Below are 13,104 nucleotides of genomic sequence, written 5' to 3' on the forward strand. Positions count from 1 at the left end.
GAGCACCTAGCAGTACGTGGTACGTTCGCAATGTCGTCACTGCCGTTGCTGTAACAGCGTGTTTCGAAAAAGGTTGTTTGTATCATGGAGCGAACGCTAGCAGGAAACCTAGGTGCTGAAGACATCGTGGTCGACTACATACATTGACTAGCTATGCTACCTCCGCGGTCCCGTGCCACGAGCTCCGAGTCTGCCTTCTTTCTTTCCAATTTTGCGAACCTCCAAATCTTGCGCCGTGTTACCTTGATAGCGTCACCAAGGTCACGGTCCGGTACGTCGATCCCTTCGAATAGCGCTCCCATACATTGGTGCTCCACTTTCGCTGCCTTGGTGTTCATTGTCGGTATCGGCCTTGCACTCACTCCGTACCGACTGAGACCGCAAGCACACAGATCGGGGGCATCTTCCGTCGTAGCTATTGCACCAACACCACGAACACGCTTCGACTGCCGTGGGGGTAGCATTTGTACTCGAGAAGACCGGCTTGTGGGTCCGCCGGGCAATACGAAGTCCCCATTGGGTGCCGTACGTAGCTGGCCCATCTGCGCGCGACTGATGGCTACCGGCGCTTTTATTTTGTTGCCCATGAAGATGATATTGTTGCCGCCGTTCTTGTACTGGCTAGCTAGCGCGTTAAGGTCCAAAGAGAATTCCTGAATACTGATGCCACTACCAGCATCCGAAGCTGCTTCGTCGATTTCAGCCGTCTCATCGTCTTGGCTGCCTGAGTGCTCGCTGGGTTCGTCCTCATCCGCGGGTGTATCGTTCACTGGCTCTTTGTCGGCTGGTTCCTCGTTGACAGGCTCCTCGGCGGCTGATACCTCGCTGACTGACTCTTCACCATCTGTCTCTTCTTTCGCGCCCTCTTTTTTTATTCTTCTCCTTCCCGGTCCTAGCACCAAATGCCTGCATCGCATACCAAACTGCTCTGCCCACACGAGAGTTTCTCTTGTCTTCATCACTCCAGTTTGCGTAGAGACTCATGAAGCTGACGGGCCCTGGGTTCATCAACGTCATCGCAGGGTTGCAAACATCTACAAGCTTGGCCAAATGTAGATCGCCCTTCCATGTTTTGCTGCCGCTCTCCTCTGATACTGGGGCCTGGATGAACTGCTTTAAAGTTGCCCAAACCACCTCAAAGATTGGCATAGGCGTACCCATGTCTTGTGCGATAGATTCTGTCTTGAGTACAGTGATTACAGTATTAACGTTCCAGTTGTAGATGTTAGGGTCGTCTTTAAACACGGGATTCTTGCGAAATGCCGGCATGATTGTCTTCCAGATGTTTGTACAGGTATGCAACATACCGAACCAGTCGAAGTGCAGGTCGTTTTCATCCGCTAGGAGCCACTGGCGAATCTCTCCGAGCAAGGCTAAGGGCTTGCGTTGCATTTCCACGGACTTCAAGAACTCCGATGTTTCGTAAGTACCTTGGGGTAAGTTTTCTTGTCTGTCCAAGATCTTCTGCGACTCTGGCTTGCACACCAGGCTGACTAACTTCATCACCCATTCGTGGGCTTCTGCTGTTGATTTGGGTTCCGCACCCATCCGCTTCAAAAACAGTTCTCCGATCACAGTTGGGTCGTCGAGTCGGCGCAGTTGCTTGTTGTCCCAGGTGTCCTTCTTTGAACGCCAATTGCTCGCCTTATTGGCAATGGAGTAGCCGCGTCCGAGATCAATCTTCTTACCCACTTCGTCGAGAGTCTTTGGCCATTCGCCGAAGAACAGCTTGTCTTGTCGACCGTTGAGTAGATATTCCATGTCAGGCCATTGGGGCATCTCCGGGTGCAGTATCCGGCTTACCGCAACATACAGCCAGGCCATGTAAAGAATGTCGCCCGCCATCTGCTCGATTTTGGAAGCTCTGTGATTAAGCTGTAGCTGTAGTTCGTACTTCAGAAGCCCGCAGCGGATCGGATGCCTTTTCAAGACTGTCGCAAGTTAGTTTTAGCCCTCTTGTAACACCAATATGATCCAAACGTACCGTAATCCCGCTCGTCTACAGTTTTACTCAGTGGCTCATGCTTGTCCTCCTTGATCTTCTGGATGAATCTTCCCCAGCGATCACGAATCGCGTAGTCTTGATGATCGCTCAAGATATTACGCATGTTCTGATAGATCGAGGCTATCTTTTTGTCGGAATCCGCAGACCCCTTGAACGGCCGCTCGATAGGATCAATTTTGGAGGAATTCTTCGCGGCTTTACGAACGGTCTCTTTGTACTCGCGGAAAGGCGCTGCAAGCGTGCCCTCCTCTTGAAACACCGACTCAACGTCAAAGAACATCTGTACCGCTACAGTGAGCCATATAGGAATCTCTTTGAAAGTTATCATGTGTTTGATACCCCGAGCAGTCTCGTCAACGGCGAAATGGGACAGATGGGGATGACTTGCGACGTCGAAGAACTGAGCCCATTCCAGGGTCTCAAAGACCTCCAGCGCCATTTTGTCTGCATCACTAGCGAATGACTCTCGCGTTATGTGAGATTGTCGAGTGTGAAGTGGGCCCGTCTGTGATAACAAATATACCTTTAGGCCGCTACAGAAGTGCTACATGCAATATGTTTCCTGCTCGCACAAATAATCGTTTGTCTGGATTCTCATAGACGGCTTGACCAGTTTATCGACATTGTCTTTGACATCGCCGTAGTAAAAGAAATCGTGCATGCGAGCGTAAAGCAGTGCCGGAAGAGTCCAAACAGGGTAATCCTTGGCGGGGTATCCAATCATCTCCGTCAGCTTGTGTATACGGGCACTACAATGACTTAGCCTTACTTCTTGGGACGAACGAGCATCTGATCGAATTGATTCTCAGCAGATCGCACCAGATCGACGGCCGTATTGGAAAGCACTGCCGCGCGTGTGAGACCTTCACCTGTCTGCCGATATTCATCCCACTCTCGCACAATCCATGCTCGCACGTTGTAGATCTCCTCAAGAAATGTCGCGATAGCGAAGAAGAAGTCGTGCTCGAGACTCTCCTCGTCTTGCTCAATCGGGATAGGGTCGACTTTGGGCAATTACTTCTCCTTAACTTCGGTGATGAGTTCGTCCAGTGGGTCCGTCTCTTCGACCGTAAGCCCGGCGAACCTGTTTTGTAGCTTGATGTTCTCAGAAACTACTGGCGTCTCTGGTATCAGAGGCTTCAGCAGTTTTGCCGCCTTTTCAGAACGGTGATAAAGTAGGAGTGCCTGTGGTTGTTGACGTAATCGGTCGAGTGCCCTCTCTCGAACCAACTAGCCACTTTGCTCCGAGCTAAGATCACTCGGTCAAAAACTTTTTGTAGCGCAGCTGGGACTTCGATCTTGGGATCAAATGAAGCAATGTGTTCAGCCATCTCTACAAACTCGGAGACGCGTATGGGATATTGAGCTGGGGTCACAGGATCCGGCGTCTTCTTGGCTGGCTTACGAGCTTTGCCTGCCTTTCCCCTCTTCCGCGGCGCTTTCTGCTGAGGCTCAGGCTCGGTGATAGCTCTGATGTATCCGCATTTTTCCGATGTCTATGCGAGCCAACCAGCGATGTACTCCGTGTCGTTTTTGTAATTTCGGTACGTTAGAATTAACGATCTTCGGTTTAGTACATCACTTTCGAGTGATGGGTCCATGGCGATTAAAGAGAGTAATGTTGTTCGAGAAGCACTTCCAAGTATTCACAAAGATCACAGACAATGCGGTTGGGTCTGCGTTGATGCAGAGTACTTGGAGAACAAACGGTGAGATGAGACGGGAAGCGGAAGGCGGCACGGATCAGGGGCGGTGGGGTAAGGTCGTCGGACTAATCCTGAAAGGGCCCTGGCGCCCCCTTCCAATGGAATCATGACGAAGGTTCCAAGACCCTGAAACTCTCCATCTTCTCCTCTGTTCTCTTCAAGCAGCATGAAATGCGCGGCACATAGTTTCGAAATGCTGTCGTCGGCCTGCCACTGCGCAGACTGGTCATGAGAAAATTCAGCTTGCGTGAAAGTTAGCGGACGCTTGGCCCCCAGGTTGGAACGCGAGACGTCGGGTAGTCGAAGAGCTGCGGTGACCGACCTGCATCAACAAGACCTTATCATCATTCCATGGACGTGCAAGCCTTCGTTACACCCTTGCCGACGGGAGGCTGGGGGCAAGAATGATGCTCCAGGCCTGATCACCTAGGTAGCTTCGCAAAAGAAGCTTGAATGCGGGAGTTAAGATTGGTCGCTGGTGTATCTTCCAGTTACTATATCCTTATACGTCCCGGACCCGATACTCTTGGCCCTCGTCCCTTCAGCAGGTGTTCGTCCAAGGTTCTCCTCGATTGTGAGCGTGTCGTTGCTCTTCCGACGTGGATGATCTGTGCACGCACGCACACCTGGGAAGCGGCTCAGACGCGTTTGGAGCAGAGAACGCGACATCCATCAATCAGATGGGTAAACCCATGCACACCTGGTGTGCTCGTTATCGCAGTTCTATGCACCGGTTAATGAACAATTTCAAAAGCCTCAGTCCAGACTCAGCGTCGTGACGTGGTGTTGAATTCCAACGATGACGCTCGATGACGATCACATCAAATCCCAACCCCACCAAAACTGGCCCCTACAATTACTACCCCCCGATCGACAGAGATGTTCAAAACAACCATCATCAGATCTTCGAACTTTGTTTTCCGGAAGCCAATCACCTCTTCTACCCTATCCAGGCCAATTACACGTACCTTTAGTCACACTACCTTCAAGATGAGCGACAACAAGGGCCCAGTTACCGCATACCCTGCCACAGAGATCACACCTCAAAACCAAGAAGGTGGCCCTGGTCTAGACGCAAAGACCGATCAAAAAGCAGAATGGTCGCGTCTCGAGTTCTGGGATGAGAACCAGAAACCCTACCTTAAGGAATATGAAGGCCGTGGTCTGATGCAAGGCAAGGCCGCGTTGATCACAGGTGGAGACTCTGGTATCGGACGCGCTGTAGCGATCCTATTCGCAAGAGAAGGCGCAGATGTAAGCATTGTGTACTTGCCCGAAGAAGAGGAAGATGCGCAATACGTCAAGAAGAAGATTGAAGAAGCAGGCCGCAAAGCAAACCTCATGCAACTCAACCTGCGGGAGAGGAAGAACTGCGAGCAAGCCGTTGAGCAGCACATGAAGGTCTTTGGCAAGTTGAACGTCCTCGTCAACAATGGTAAGATCACGTTACTTCATTCGCATCACCAATCCAAACTAATGATACAACAGCCGCCATGCAAGAAGCCTGCACAGACATCACCGAGATCGACCTCGACGTAACCGAAAAGACCTTCCACACCAACGTCATCTCCATGTTCGCCATGTCAAAATACGCGCTCAAGCATATGAAGCGCGGCGACTGCATCGTAAACAGCGCCTCAGTCGCATCTTACATGTCCAACCCTATGCTTCTTGACTACGCCTCCACAAAGGGCGCCATCGTAACTTTCACCCGCGGTCTTGCGCAGCAGCAAGCGCCAAATGGTATCCGTGTTAACGCTGTTGCGCCGGGCATTATTTGGACACCGCTCCAGCCTGCGACGAAGAACAACCCGGCTGATGCGATGGATAGCTTGGGTGTGGGCGCTTGCCCGCTGAATCGCCCGGGGATGCCCGTCGAGATGGCGACGTGTTATGTGCATCTTGCTAGTCCGTTGGGCAGTTATTGTACGGGTGAGGTAATCCATGGGAGTGGAGGAATTGAGATGCAGGGTTAACAGGGACGCGAGGGTGCGGTAGTAATGACGATGGAATGAGCTAGATGAGATGATGAGAACGACCTCACGCTAGATCGGGTCAACGTAATACAAGCATTCGATTGAGCCCGGGCAATACACGCGTGTTCTTCTCGATGTCTTCCTGTATGCTAGCCCTAACAAAGCAGGGTAACGACATCACTTCTGACTCCAGCCTTTGAGTGACAGCAATAGCTTGGTAGAAGGCTCGCGCCCCCAAAAACCTCTCCTTCGACACCTTTCGCACGCATATTGTTGCTGTCTGCTACTTATAGGAGACCAGACACAAAAGAACATGACATCAACTGACCGCAGTTTTAATTTGAAGAAGAACAGCGTAGGTGATTAAAGAAGGAGAGAATGATTTTTAAGCCAGGCTTTATACACCCACAGCAAACGAATCACAGAACGAGGCAAGCATCAAAACATCTGTGTAGTCTTTCAACACTCCCAACGCACTCATATGTCGCGAAGGGAGCCGTATTTGAAGTCCCCAGGACCGGAGTTCTGGCCATGAGTTCATCGCATAGCATTTTTGGACAGCTTCTTCGCTTTCATCGTATTCTGGAACGCCCGTTTTGATCGCAGCAAAGCTCGCAAGCGGTCCATACGTTGATGTCCTTTGTTTTCCAGAAGAGGGAAGAGACAGCCGCCATGAAGACCGACTCGAGAGCTTTTTCGACATGCGGAATTGGCAATGTATAGGTGAGAAAGAAGGAGACGGCGCAGGGGGAAGGTTTATATATACCCCGCCCACTGCGCGCTTATATAGATATAGCTCAGGACGTTCTGGAGACTTCCAGCAGCACAGCATGGTCTTGCATCGAGTTTCTTTTAGGAAAGCAGAGAAGAGCGGCCATAGTTTGATTTTGTGCATTTTTAGAAAAGAGGAATAAGAATGGATAGGTAAAGAGGAAAGTGCCAGCGCAGATAATGGATGTATATACACTCCTCCCGGTGGCCGCTCATGGGGTGTTCATGATGAAACTTTTGGTGACTTCCGACAGCACACCATAGGATCGTTTCCATACCATTTTAGAAGACGGCAGAGACGGTGCTCATGCGTCCTAACACAGTCTTTTTGGATCTGCGGAATAAAAATATGTAGATAAAGAAGAAACAGGCAGCGAAAACAGGAAGTTTATGTCCACAGTCCCCCAGCTGCGCGCTCATATGTTAAAAATGTTAGTCTTTGACGACTTCAACCGCACATGAGATGTATTGGGAACTTTTTCTGGCACGTCTCGCCGTATACAGTGTTACTTTTGCTGCTTGCTTTTGACCGATCGACATGTACTTTATCAATCTGTTTTTAGGATCTGGTATAAAGTATGGATAAGGTTGAAAGATATCCAAGTCTTTCGCCGACCGCAAAGTCATCGTAGTCCGCCATTGTGGTTTTGGAAAAGAAGAAACCAGAGAGCCATCAATGATCTCCTGATCCAATTTGGTATTTTAAACAATAGAAGTGTGTTGTAGCAGAAGAGAAGAGCGAGGAACAAGAAGGGTTTTATATCAGCGACGAGGTGCGGATACGGTATATGCGCTCCTCGATACAGGCATTCCTCATGTGCTCCGGGTTCCACGATTTCAGCAGTCGGCACACAACAACATTCGGCACTTCAACAGCCTTTTTGGATTAGGATGGCTTTCCCCGCTCGGCAGTACTCTGAGCTTCATGTGGCGTGTTTACAGGTCATTGGACAATGATGCGATTGTTTTGGGAAGGACTCCGCGAAACCATGCCGGGCACTCGCCTTAGTTTTGGTATACACAAAGCAGAAGTTTGGAGTGGCAGTCAAGGGAGGGAGCGAGAAGACGGCGGGCTTTATGTTTGAGGCCGAAGTGGAGCCTCGTTATTGGTAAGGTTCTTGAGGCTTTCGGGTCGGACAGTCATCACTCAACACGTCGCAGGTTTTTGGGAGAAGTCTGCGAAGCCATAGGCAGGAACTCATGGGCTTTTAGATTATAAAAAGTAAAAGTACGTATCAAGAGTGTAGAAAGAAGACAGGAAGAATTGTGGCTTTACATGTGAGTGTGAGTTCGGATTCTGCTATCCCCCGTATTGAGCATTGTTTCAGTCCGAAAAGCCATGGAGCGGCGCGGTAGAACATTTGAGAAGAGCAGGAGTTCATGCCGTGAGGGCATTCGGTTTTTGGTAAGAGGAAAGATCACATAGGATTGTAGCCATGCAATAAGATGATGATGTTTTTTGATATGATTTGAATTCGAACTATGTCGTCTATTGAATGTGCCAATGTCCCAGGCCGAGAAGCCATCGAAGTCTGCAGTAGTGTTTTTGAGAAGAGCAGAACACCATAGCCCGATTTTCCTCTTGTTTTGGTGTACGTGAAAAGCCGGTAAAGTATATTGATATTACAAAGTGAACACAGCGACCCTTTTATAGCCGTCGAGGCAGAACCTTAGCATCCGCTAGTACCCTAATTCCTCCAGACCAGAGAGTCATGCATATCTTTCCTCATATTTTGAGTAGCGCAGGAAGCCATCGAACTGAGGCGGGTTACAGTTGAAGACTTGGCCAATAGCGCGGGTGAGCTCTTGAGCACGCCAGAAGGTGCCGTTGGCGACCTGTCCCACCAAAAGCAGAACACCATAGCATTGATATCCAAATCTTTTGGGTCGAGAAAGAGAACTTGCGTTTTCCTCCATAGCAGGTAATGTCAGTGATCTTTGTGTTTTTGTACGCCGGGTCGGAGCGCAGTCATAAATAGATCTGGTCACGTTTTGAGTCGGAAGGTCATGTCGGATCGATCGAATCTCTTGCGTTCAGAAGAACCAGACCCCATGATACACTACTGTCATTGTTTTCGTGAAACATAGCTGGAATCGTGTGTTGTCGATAGAAGAAGACACCCTTGAAAGCCTCAACACCACCGCCGAGGTCGAAGCGGGTTTCTCCGCGCTGGAAGAAAGACTTCTTGATTTGGGTGTACTGCTGAGAAGGCCACTCGCGCATGACGATCTGGAAGAAAGACTTCTTGATCTGGGTGTACTGTTGAGCTGGCAGTCGAGCCCGACACATGTTGAATTTCAAAGTCTTTTTCCAGACCGAAAGTCCATGGCGACAACTGCGCATACTTTTCTTCTTTCCAGTATCTTCTGAGGTGTTGCCGAACACATACGGAATTGGCTTGTCGGTTTTGAGCCGGATAGATGCGAAGTAGACTCCAGGCGCCGGGACGACAGGCACCATGACGGGTATTGGGGCTGTTTTAGCAGCAAGAGGTCTTCTCCGCACATAGAAAAGTCCATTGAGGATTTTTGGAGACGCACTCGCACATACGAGCTCTCTGGTGTTTCTTGGAAGACAAGGCAGGAAGAGCGGTCGCTCATCATAACTTTCTGTAGGACTTTCGGAGGAAGAGGCAGCGGCCATTAGAAGCCCATATTCCAATTTTGGCAAATAAGAACCGGAGTGTGTGTTGAAGAAGACAAGAACAGCGGCGTCGAGCGAGGTTTTATATACCCGTGCATCCTTGAATCTCGACTCATTCGTGAGATGCTTGTACTTTTCGGCGGAGGAAACCATGCAGAATTTTGGAGTTGTTTTTCCGGACAGATCGAGCTGTACCCTTGATGGCGACGTGGGCGCCAGTGGTATGAGTGCTCGAAGATGAACTGCTGGAGCTCGGCAGACAGCTACTCATCCTTATTAAGGTCGATTGGGAACACTGAGCAATGTCGTGGTGAGGTGTGTAAGGGCTCAGCCCAGCCTATGAATTCCAGAAGTCTTGTTTTCGGACAGGAACACCGCGCAATGTCATGGTGAGGTGTGTAAAGGCTCAGCTTAGCACATGAGTTTAACAAATCTTGTTTTTGAAGTCCAACAAGCACATAGTGGTATGAGTGCTCGAAGATGAACTGCTGGAGCTCGGCAGACAGCCACGCACCCTCGTTGAGGTCGGACGGCAACACCGAGCAATGTCGTGGTAAGGTGTGTAAAGGCTCAGCCCATGTGTTACTTGAATCGTGTTTTCGAAGTTTCGAAAGGCAGAGGCCATCCAGTGTATCGTTAGATACTTTTGGTGTCCGGACGGCAAGGTCCATGAAGTATGCGTATCGATGTTTTGAGTTTGCACAGCGAAGGTACCGCCATGTTGCATCGCTCTCGTGTGTATTTTTCGAAAGGGGCAGAGAAGCCATGGTAATCTCCCGCTGGTTTTTTGAGAAAGAAAGGATGTAAGTGTGATGAACAAGAAAGCAAGAGAAGGGGGAACTTCGCAGTTTAATTACTCGCCAGCTTAGCCTCATCACATGTGCGCATGCAAAAACTCAACTTCTGGAACCATGGAATGTGGACATCCTACGCGACCAGTCATCCTAACCAGCCAATCCACAACCTCCCTAAACCAAGCACCCGAAGAATAACCACCCTCGCTTCTTAACACCGAATCCAATCATGCCGCTAATAGCGCGACCCATTCCAAAAAACATACCGTACTATGCATCCGCATCCGCATTCTCAAGGCCGACTCATCCACGTATGGATGTCGCAATCGTCCTCGTCCTCGTCCGGATTAACCACACCATCGACGTCTTGCCCATCTTCCGACCAATCGTCATCATCCCAGTTATCCAGCAGCTCACCAGACGCCGCCTAGCCGCCCTTTTTCTCCAAGACATCCACACGCTGCACCCTCGCCCTATCCTGACTATCCACATCCTCCATATCCACATCCGAGAACCTGACTTGACTCTGCAATTTCTCGTTCCCTCCAGCGTCAATATCCATGAGGTCATCGCCGCGACCAACCGTCTCGCTACTGGCGCTGCTCATGGTTCCAGCACCACCACCGCGGTTCGTCTCGACCATTTCCTGCGTGACAGGCGCGTCATCGTCGATTTCCGTGTTGGGGGTAAGCGTCGCGGAACTCATGTTTGAATCGTTACGCGGACGGCTGCTGCTGTTGAATTCTTTAGCGCTGATTTCACTCCAACCATTGTCTTCAAAGGCAGGGGGGTTGGTGTTGTCCCACCCGCCTGTTGCTGTATTGCCGTAATCGCCATAGCCTTCCCATCCTGTAGCATTCTCCTGTAACTCGTGGAGGAAGTTGAGATTATCCCTTTTCGCGAAATCTTGAAGGGGTTTGGGTAGCGGCAGGGGCTCGGCGGCGGTAGCGTCTTCGTTCGCGTAGACGAGCAGGGCGGAGCCGGCTTCGGTCGTGGCGCGCTCGATGACTTCTTGCAGGGAGAGGGGGTCGCGGCGAATGACGGGATTAGCGGATTCGCTGTCGTATTGCATGCGCCACCATTGGGTTGCGTTGGGGATGTCGGATTTGATGTCCGGGTGGCGGACGTAGACTACGTCCCGACGCGTAGCTACACCCCAGAGTTGGTATGGGCGCTTCATGGCGTCTTCCGGGGCCTGGCCTTCTGGGTAGACTATTTCAACGGGCTCGGGGGCCTTCTCTTCCACTTTCTCGGTCATCTCAGTTGTAGTGTCCATGGTATGGCCGTCGGTGGTTGCGGCTTCGTCAGCGCTACCGTCTACGCGCGGCTTGAATCGCTCAGAGATGCCTAAGATCGCCTTCTGCGCTTGTTCCGTCTGCTCTTCCAAGGTTGCAAGCTTGCTCTCGATGCTGTTGTAAAGATCCTGCAGTTGGGCTAGTACTTCTGCATCCTTTGAAGAAACACCAGAACTTTCAGGCTCAAACGCAGCCATGCTTGTTTTGAGTAGTTGCAGCGACTCAACCTTCTTTGCGCCTGCTTTCTTCGGGGTGTGGTACTTTAGTCTCTCCACCCGCGTCTTGAGCGAGACTAGTTGTTCCTCATGCTGCGTGATCTCGCTATACATACTATCGATGACATGCTTGTTCTTCTCGAGGTATCGATCGATGTATAGGGTGGCTGGTATCCGGCATCCCAGATCAGACGCCTCCGTATTCGAGGAATTCAGGCGGAGTATCAGCACATTACTAGCTTCGCGAATATGCGCACTGGCTCCAGCCGATGCGAAGAGTGAATCGTCCAGGACATCGTATAAGTTGAAGTCGGGACGAAGTTTATTGCGTGTAACGGTGGCGTCAAGCACAAAGCTCTCCTGGGTGGTTCCAGCGACGTCGAAGGTCGATTTAAGATGACCGTTCAAATCGGCATTCGGGACCTGGCTCTGGAATGCGAAACCCCACGTCACCAGGAACTTGAGCAAATCATCGTCCGGGTCTTCAAGTGATGGCTGCTCTCTCCAAGCCTCCGACTCGAGCAGTCCGTTGATCGACCCGTAAATACGGTCTGTATTGTCTAGAAATGCCATGAGTCGCTGTGTCTCGTGAAGTATCTCGAGGTTGTAAGCTTCCGAAAGTCCAGTGCCATCTTCGAAGATGCGCGCGGTCGCTGTGGGATTGCCTTTCCACCAATTGTCGCCCTGCCAGTAATCATTCTGTAGTACGCCCGGGCACAGCAGCGCATTTCGGAACAGGGGTATCGAGTGGAGTATAGGAATGAGGTTGGTAAGGTAGTTGAAGTTTGGAGACGGCTTCAGGATAGCGGGCTGCCCTTCTTCGCGCTTTCGTTGACTCGGGATGGGGTCGGCAATGATTTCGGTCGTGGTCGGTACTAGAGCCCATTGCGAGGTATCGTAGTTGTCTCCAGTGGCCGGTCTGAAGTTAGAAGAGCCGGTAACTCCCATTTCCTGGCCCTCAATGCCTGAATGTCTGTCAGCACTTGCGGGGGGATGCTCGTGGCGCATTCGTTGCACTGACTTTGTATGGGCGCATCGCCGGCTTGTGCTTGTGTGGAGGCGACACTGGTTCGAGAAGGCGGGCGCGTGGGTGCTCTGCTATTGACGTTGCTATGGGGGTAGTTGTCGAGACCTGGAGCATAGTCAATATTGAATGCTGAGATCCGCCACTGTCAGCCGTGTTATCCTAGGGAGTCTTCCAAGCCTGAGCTGACGTACTGGGAACGTTGGTGTCGTCTATACCGTAGCCGGCCCCCGCAAAGGCAGTCTCGTCCCACTTGGCCTGTGAGTTGCGCAGATGGGTCTTCAAAGCAGAAATACCTCCTTGGTCCATACTGCTGAAGTACTTGTCCATGGCGGCCTCGACATTGTTGCCATGGTTCTATACACGTAGTTAGAGGTTTGTCGCAAAGCGCAAACAGCTTGCGGACTATTTGGACATACCGCGAGGAGCTGCCTGGCTTCCTGTCTGTCAAGCTGTTCTACCCCGAAATTAAAGAGGAGGTCGATATTTTCTTCTATTTGGGCGTCCGACATGGCTGTTGTGCTTGTGGTGTAGCGTGCGTGGTGATAGCAATGTTGGCGCAGTTGAGATCTTTGATGCGGGCGGGCGGCGAGCAAGCCGGCGCAAGTGAGTTGGAAACGGCAGCGCAGGTGCCAAGACGAGCAAACGGCAGCCGCTCAGGTGTAGCAGACAGG

At 51.0% G+C, this 13,104-nt stretch overlaps 5 protein-coding genes across 5 annotated transcripts; 1 reads left to right on the forward strand and 4 right to left on the reverse strand.

Moving 5' to 3' along the window:
- Positions 1 to 134: 134 nt before the first annotated feature.
- J4E86_010461 (uncharacterized protein) lies at positions 135 to 2,444 on the reverse strand (the record flags this gene model as incomplete). The annotated part of the gene is given in 3 exon segments (XM_051450959.1): positions 135 to 906; positions 920 to 1,931; positions 1,985 to 2,444. 3 exon segments carry the CDS (start codon positions 2,442 to 2,444, stop codon positions 135 to 137), a joined length of 2,244 nt encoding a protein of 747 aa, XP_051297856.1.
- A 575-nt stretch (positions 2,445 to 3,019) lies between these two features.
- J4E86_010462 (uncharacterized protein) lies at positions 3,020 to 3,606 on the reverse strand (the record flags this gene model as incomplete). The annotated part of the gene is made up of 3 exons (XM_051450960.1): positions 3,020 to 3,190; positions 3,277 to 3,501; positions 3,583 to 3,606. 3 exons carry the CDS (start codon positions 3,604 to 3,606, stop codon positions 3,020 to 3,022), a joined length of 420 nt encoding a protein of 139 aa, XP_051297857.1.
- Positions 3,607 to 4,701: 1,095 nt separating this feature from the next.
- J4E86_010463 (uncharacterized protein) lies at positions 4,702 to 5,687 on the forward strand (the record flags this gene model as incomplete). Its single annotated transcript, XM_051450961.1, has 2 exons — positions 4,702 to 5,146; positions 5,200 to 5,687. The coding sequence occupies 2 exons, from the start codon at positions 4,702 to 4,704 to the stop codon at positions 5,685 to 5,687; spliced, it is 933 nt and encodes a 310-aa protein (XP_051297858.1).
- Positions 5,688 to 8,463: 2,776 nt separating this feature from the next.
- Positions 8,464 to 8,919, reverse strand: J4E86_010464 (uncharacterized protein; the record flags this gene model as incomplete). Its single annotated transcript, XM_051450962.1, has 2 exons — positions 8,464 to 8,726; positions 8,805 to 8,919. 2 exons carry the CDS (start codon positions 8,917 to 8,919, stop codon positions 8,464 to 8,466), a joined length of 378 nt encoding a protein of 125 aa, XP_051297859.1.
- Positions 8,920 to 10,323: 1,404 nt separating this feature from the next.
- J4E86_010465 (uncharacterized protein) lies at positions 10,324 to 12,942 on the reverse strand (the record flags this gene model as incomplete). The annotated part of the gene is made up of 4 exons (XM_051450963.1): positions 10,324 to 12,371; positions 12,428 to 12,538; positions 12,625 to 12,787; positions 12,850 to 12,942. 4 exons carry the CDS (start codon positions 12,940 to 12,942, stop codon positions 10,324 to 10,326), a joined length of 2,415 nt encoding a protein of 804 aa, XP_051297860.1.
- Between the last annotated feature and the right edge of the window lie 162 nt (positions 12,943 to 13,104).

This window comes from Alternaria arbusti (assembly GCF_024043155.1).
Source record: "Alternaria arbusti strain BMP 1465 chromosome Unknown scaffold_22, whole genome shotgun sequence".
Classification (NCBI taxonomy): domain Eukaryota; kingdom Fungi; phylum Ascomycota; class Dothideomycetes; order Pleosporales; family Pleosporaceae; genus Alternaria; species Alternaria arbusti.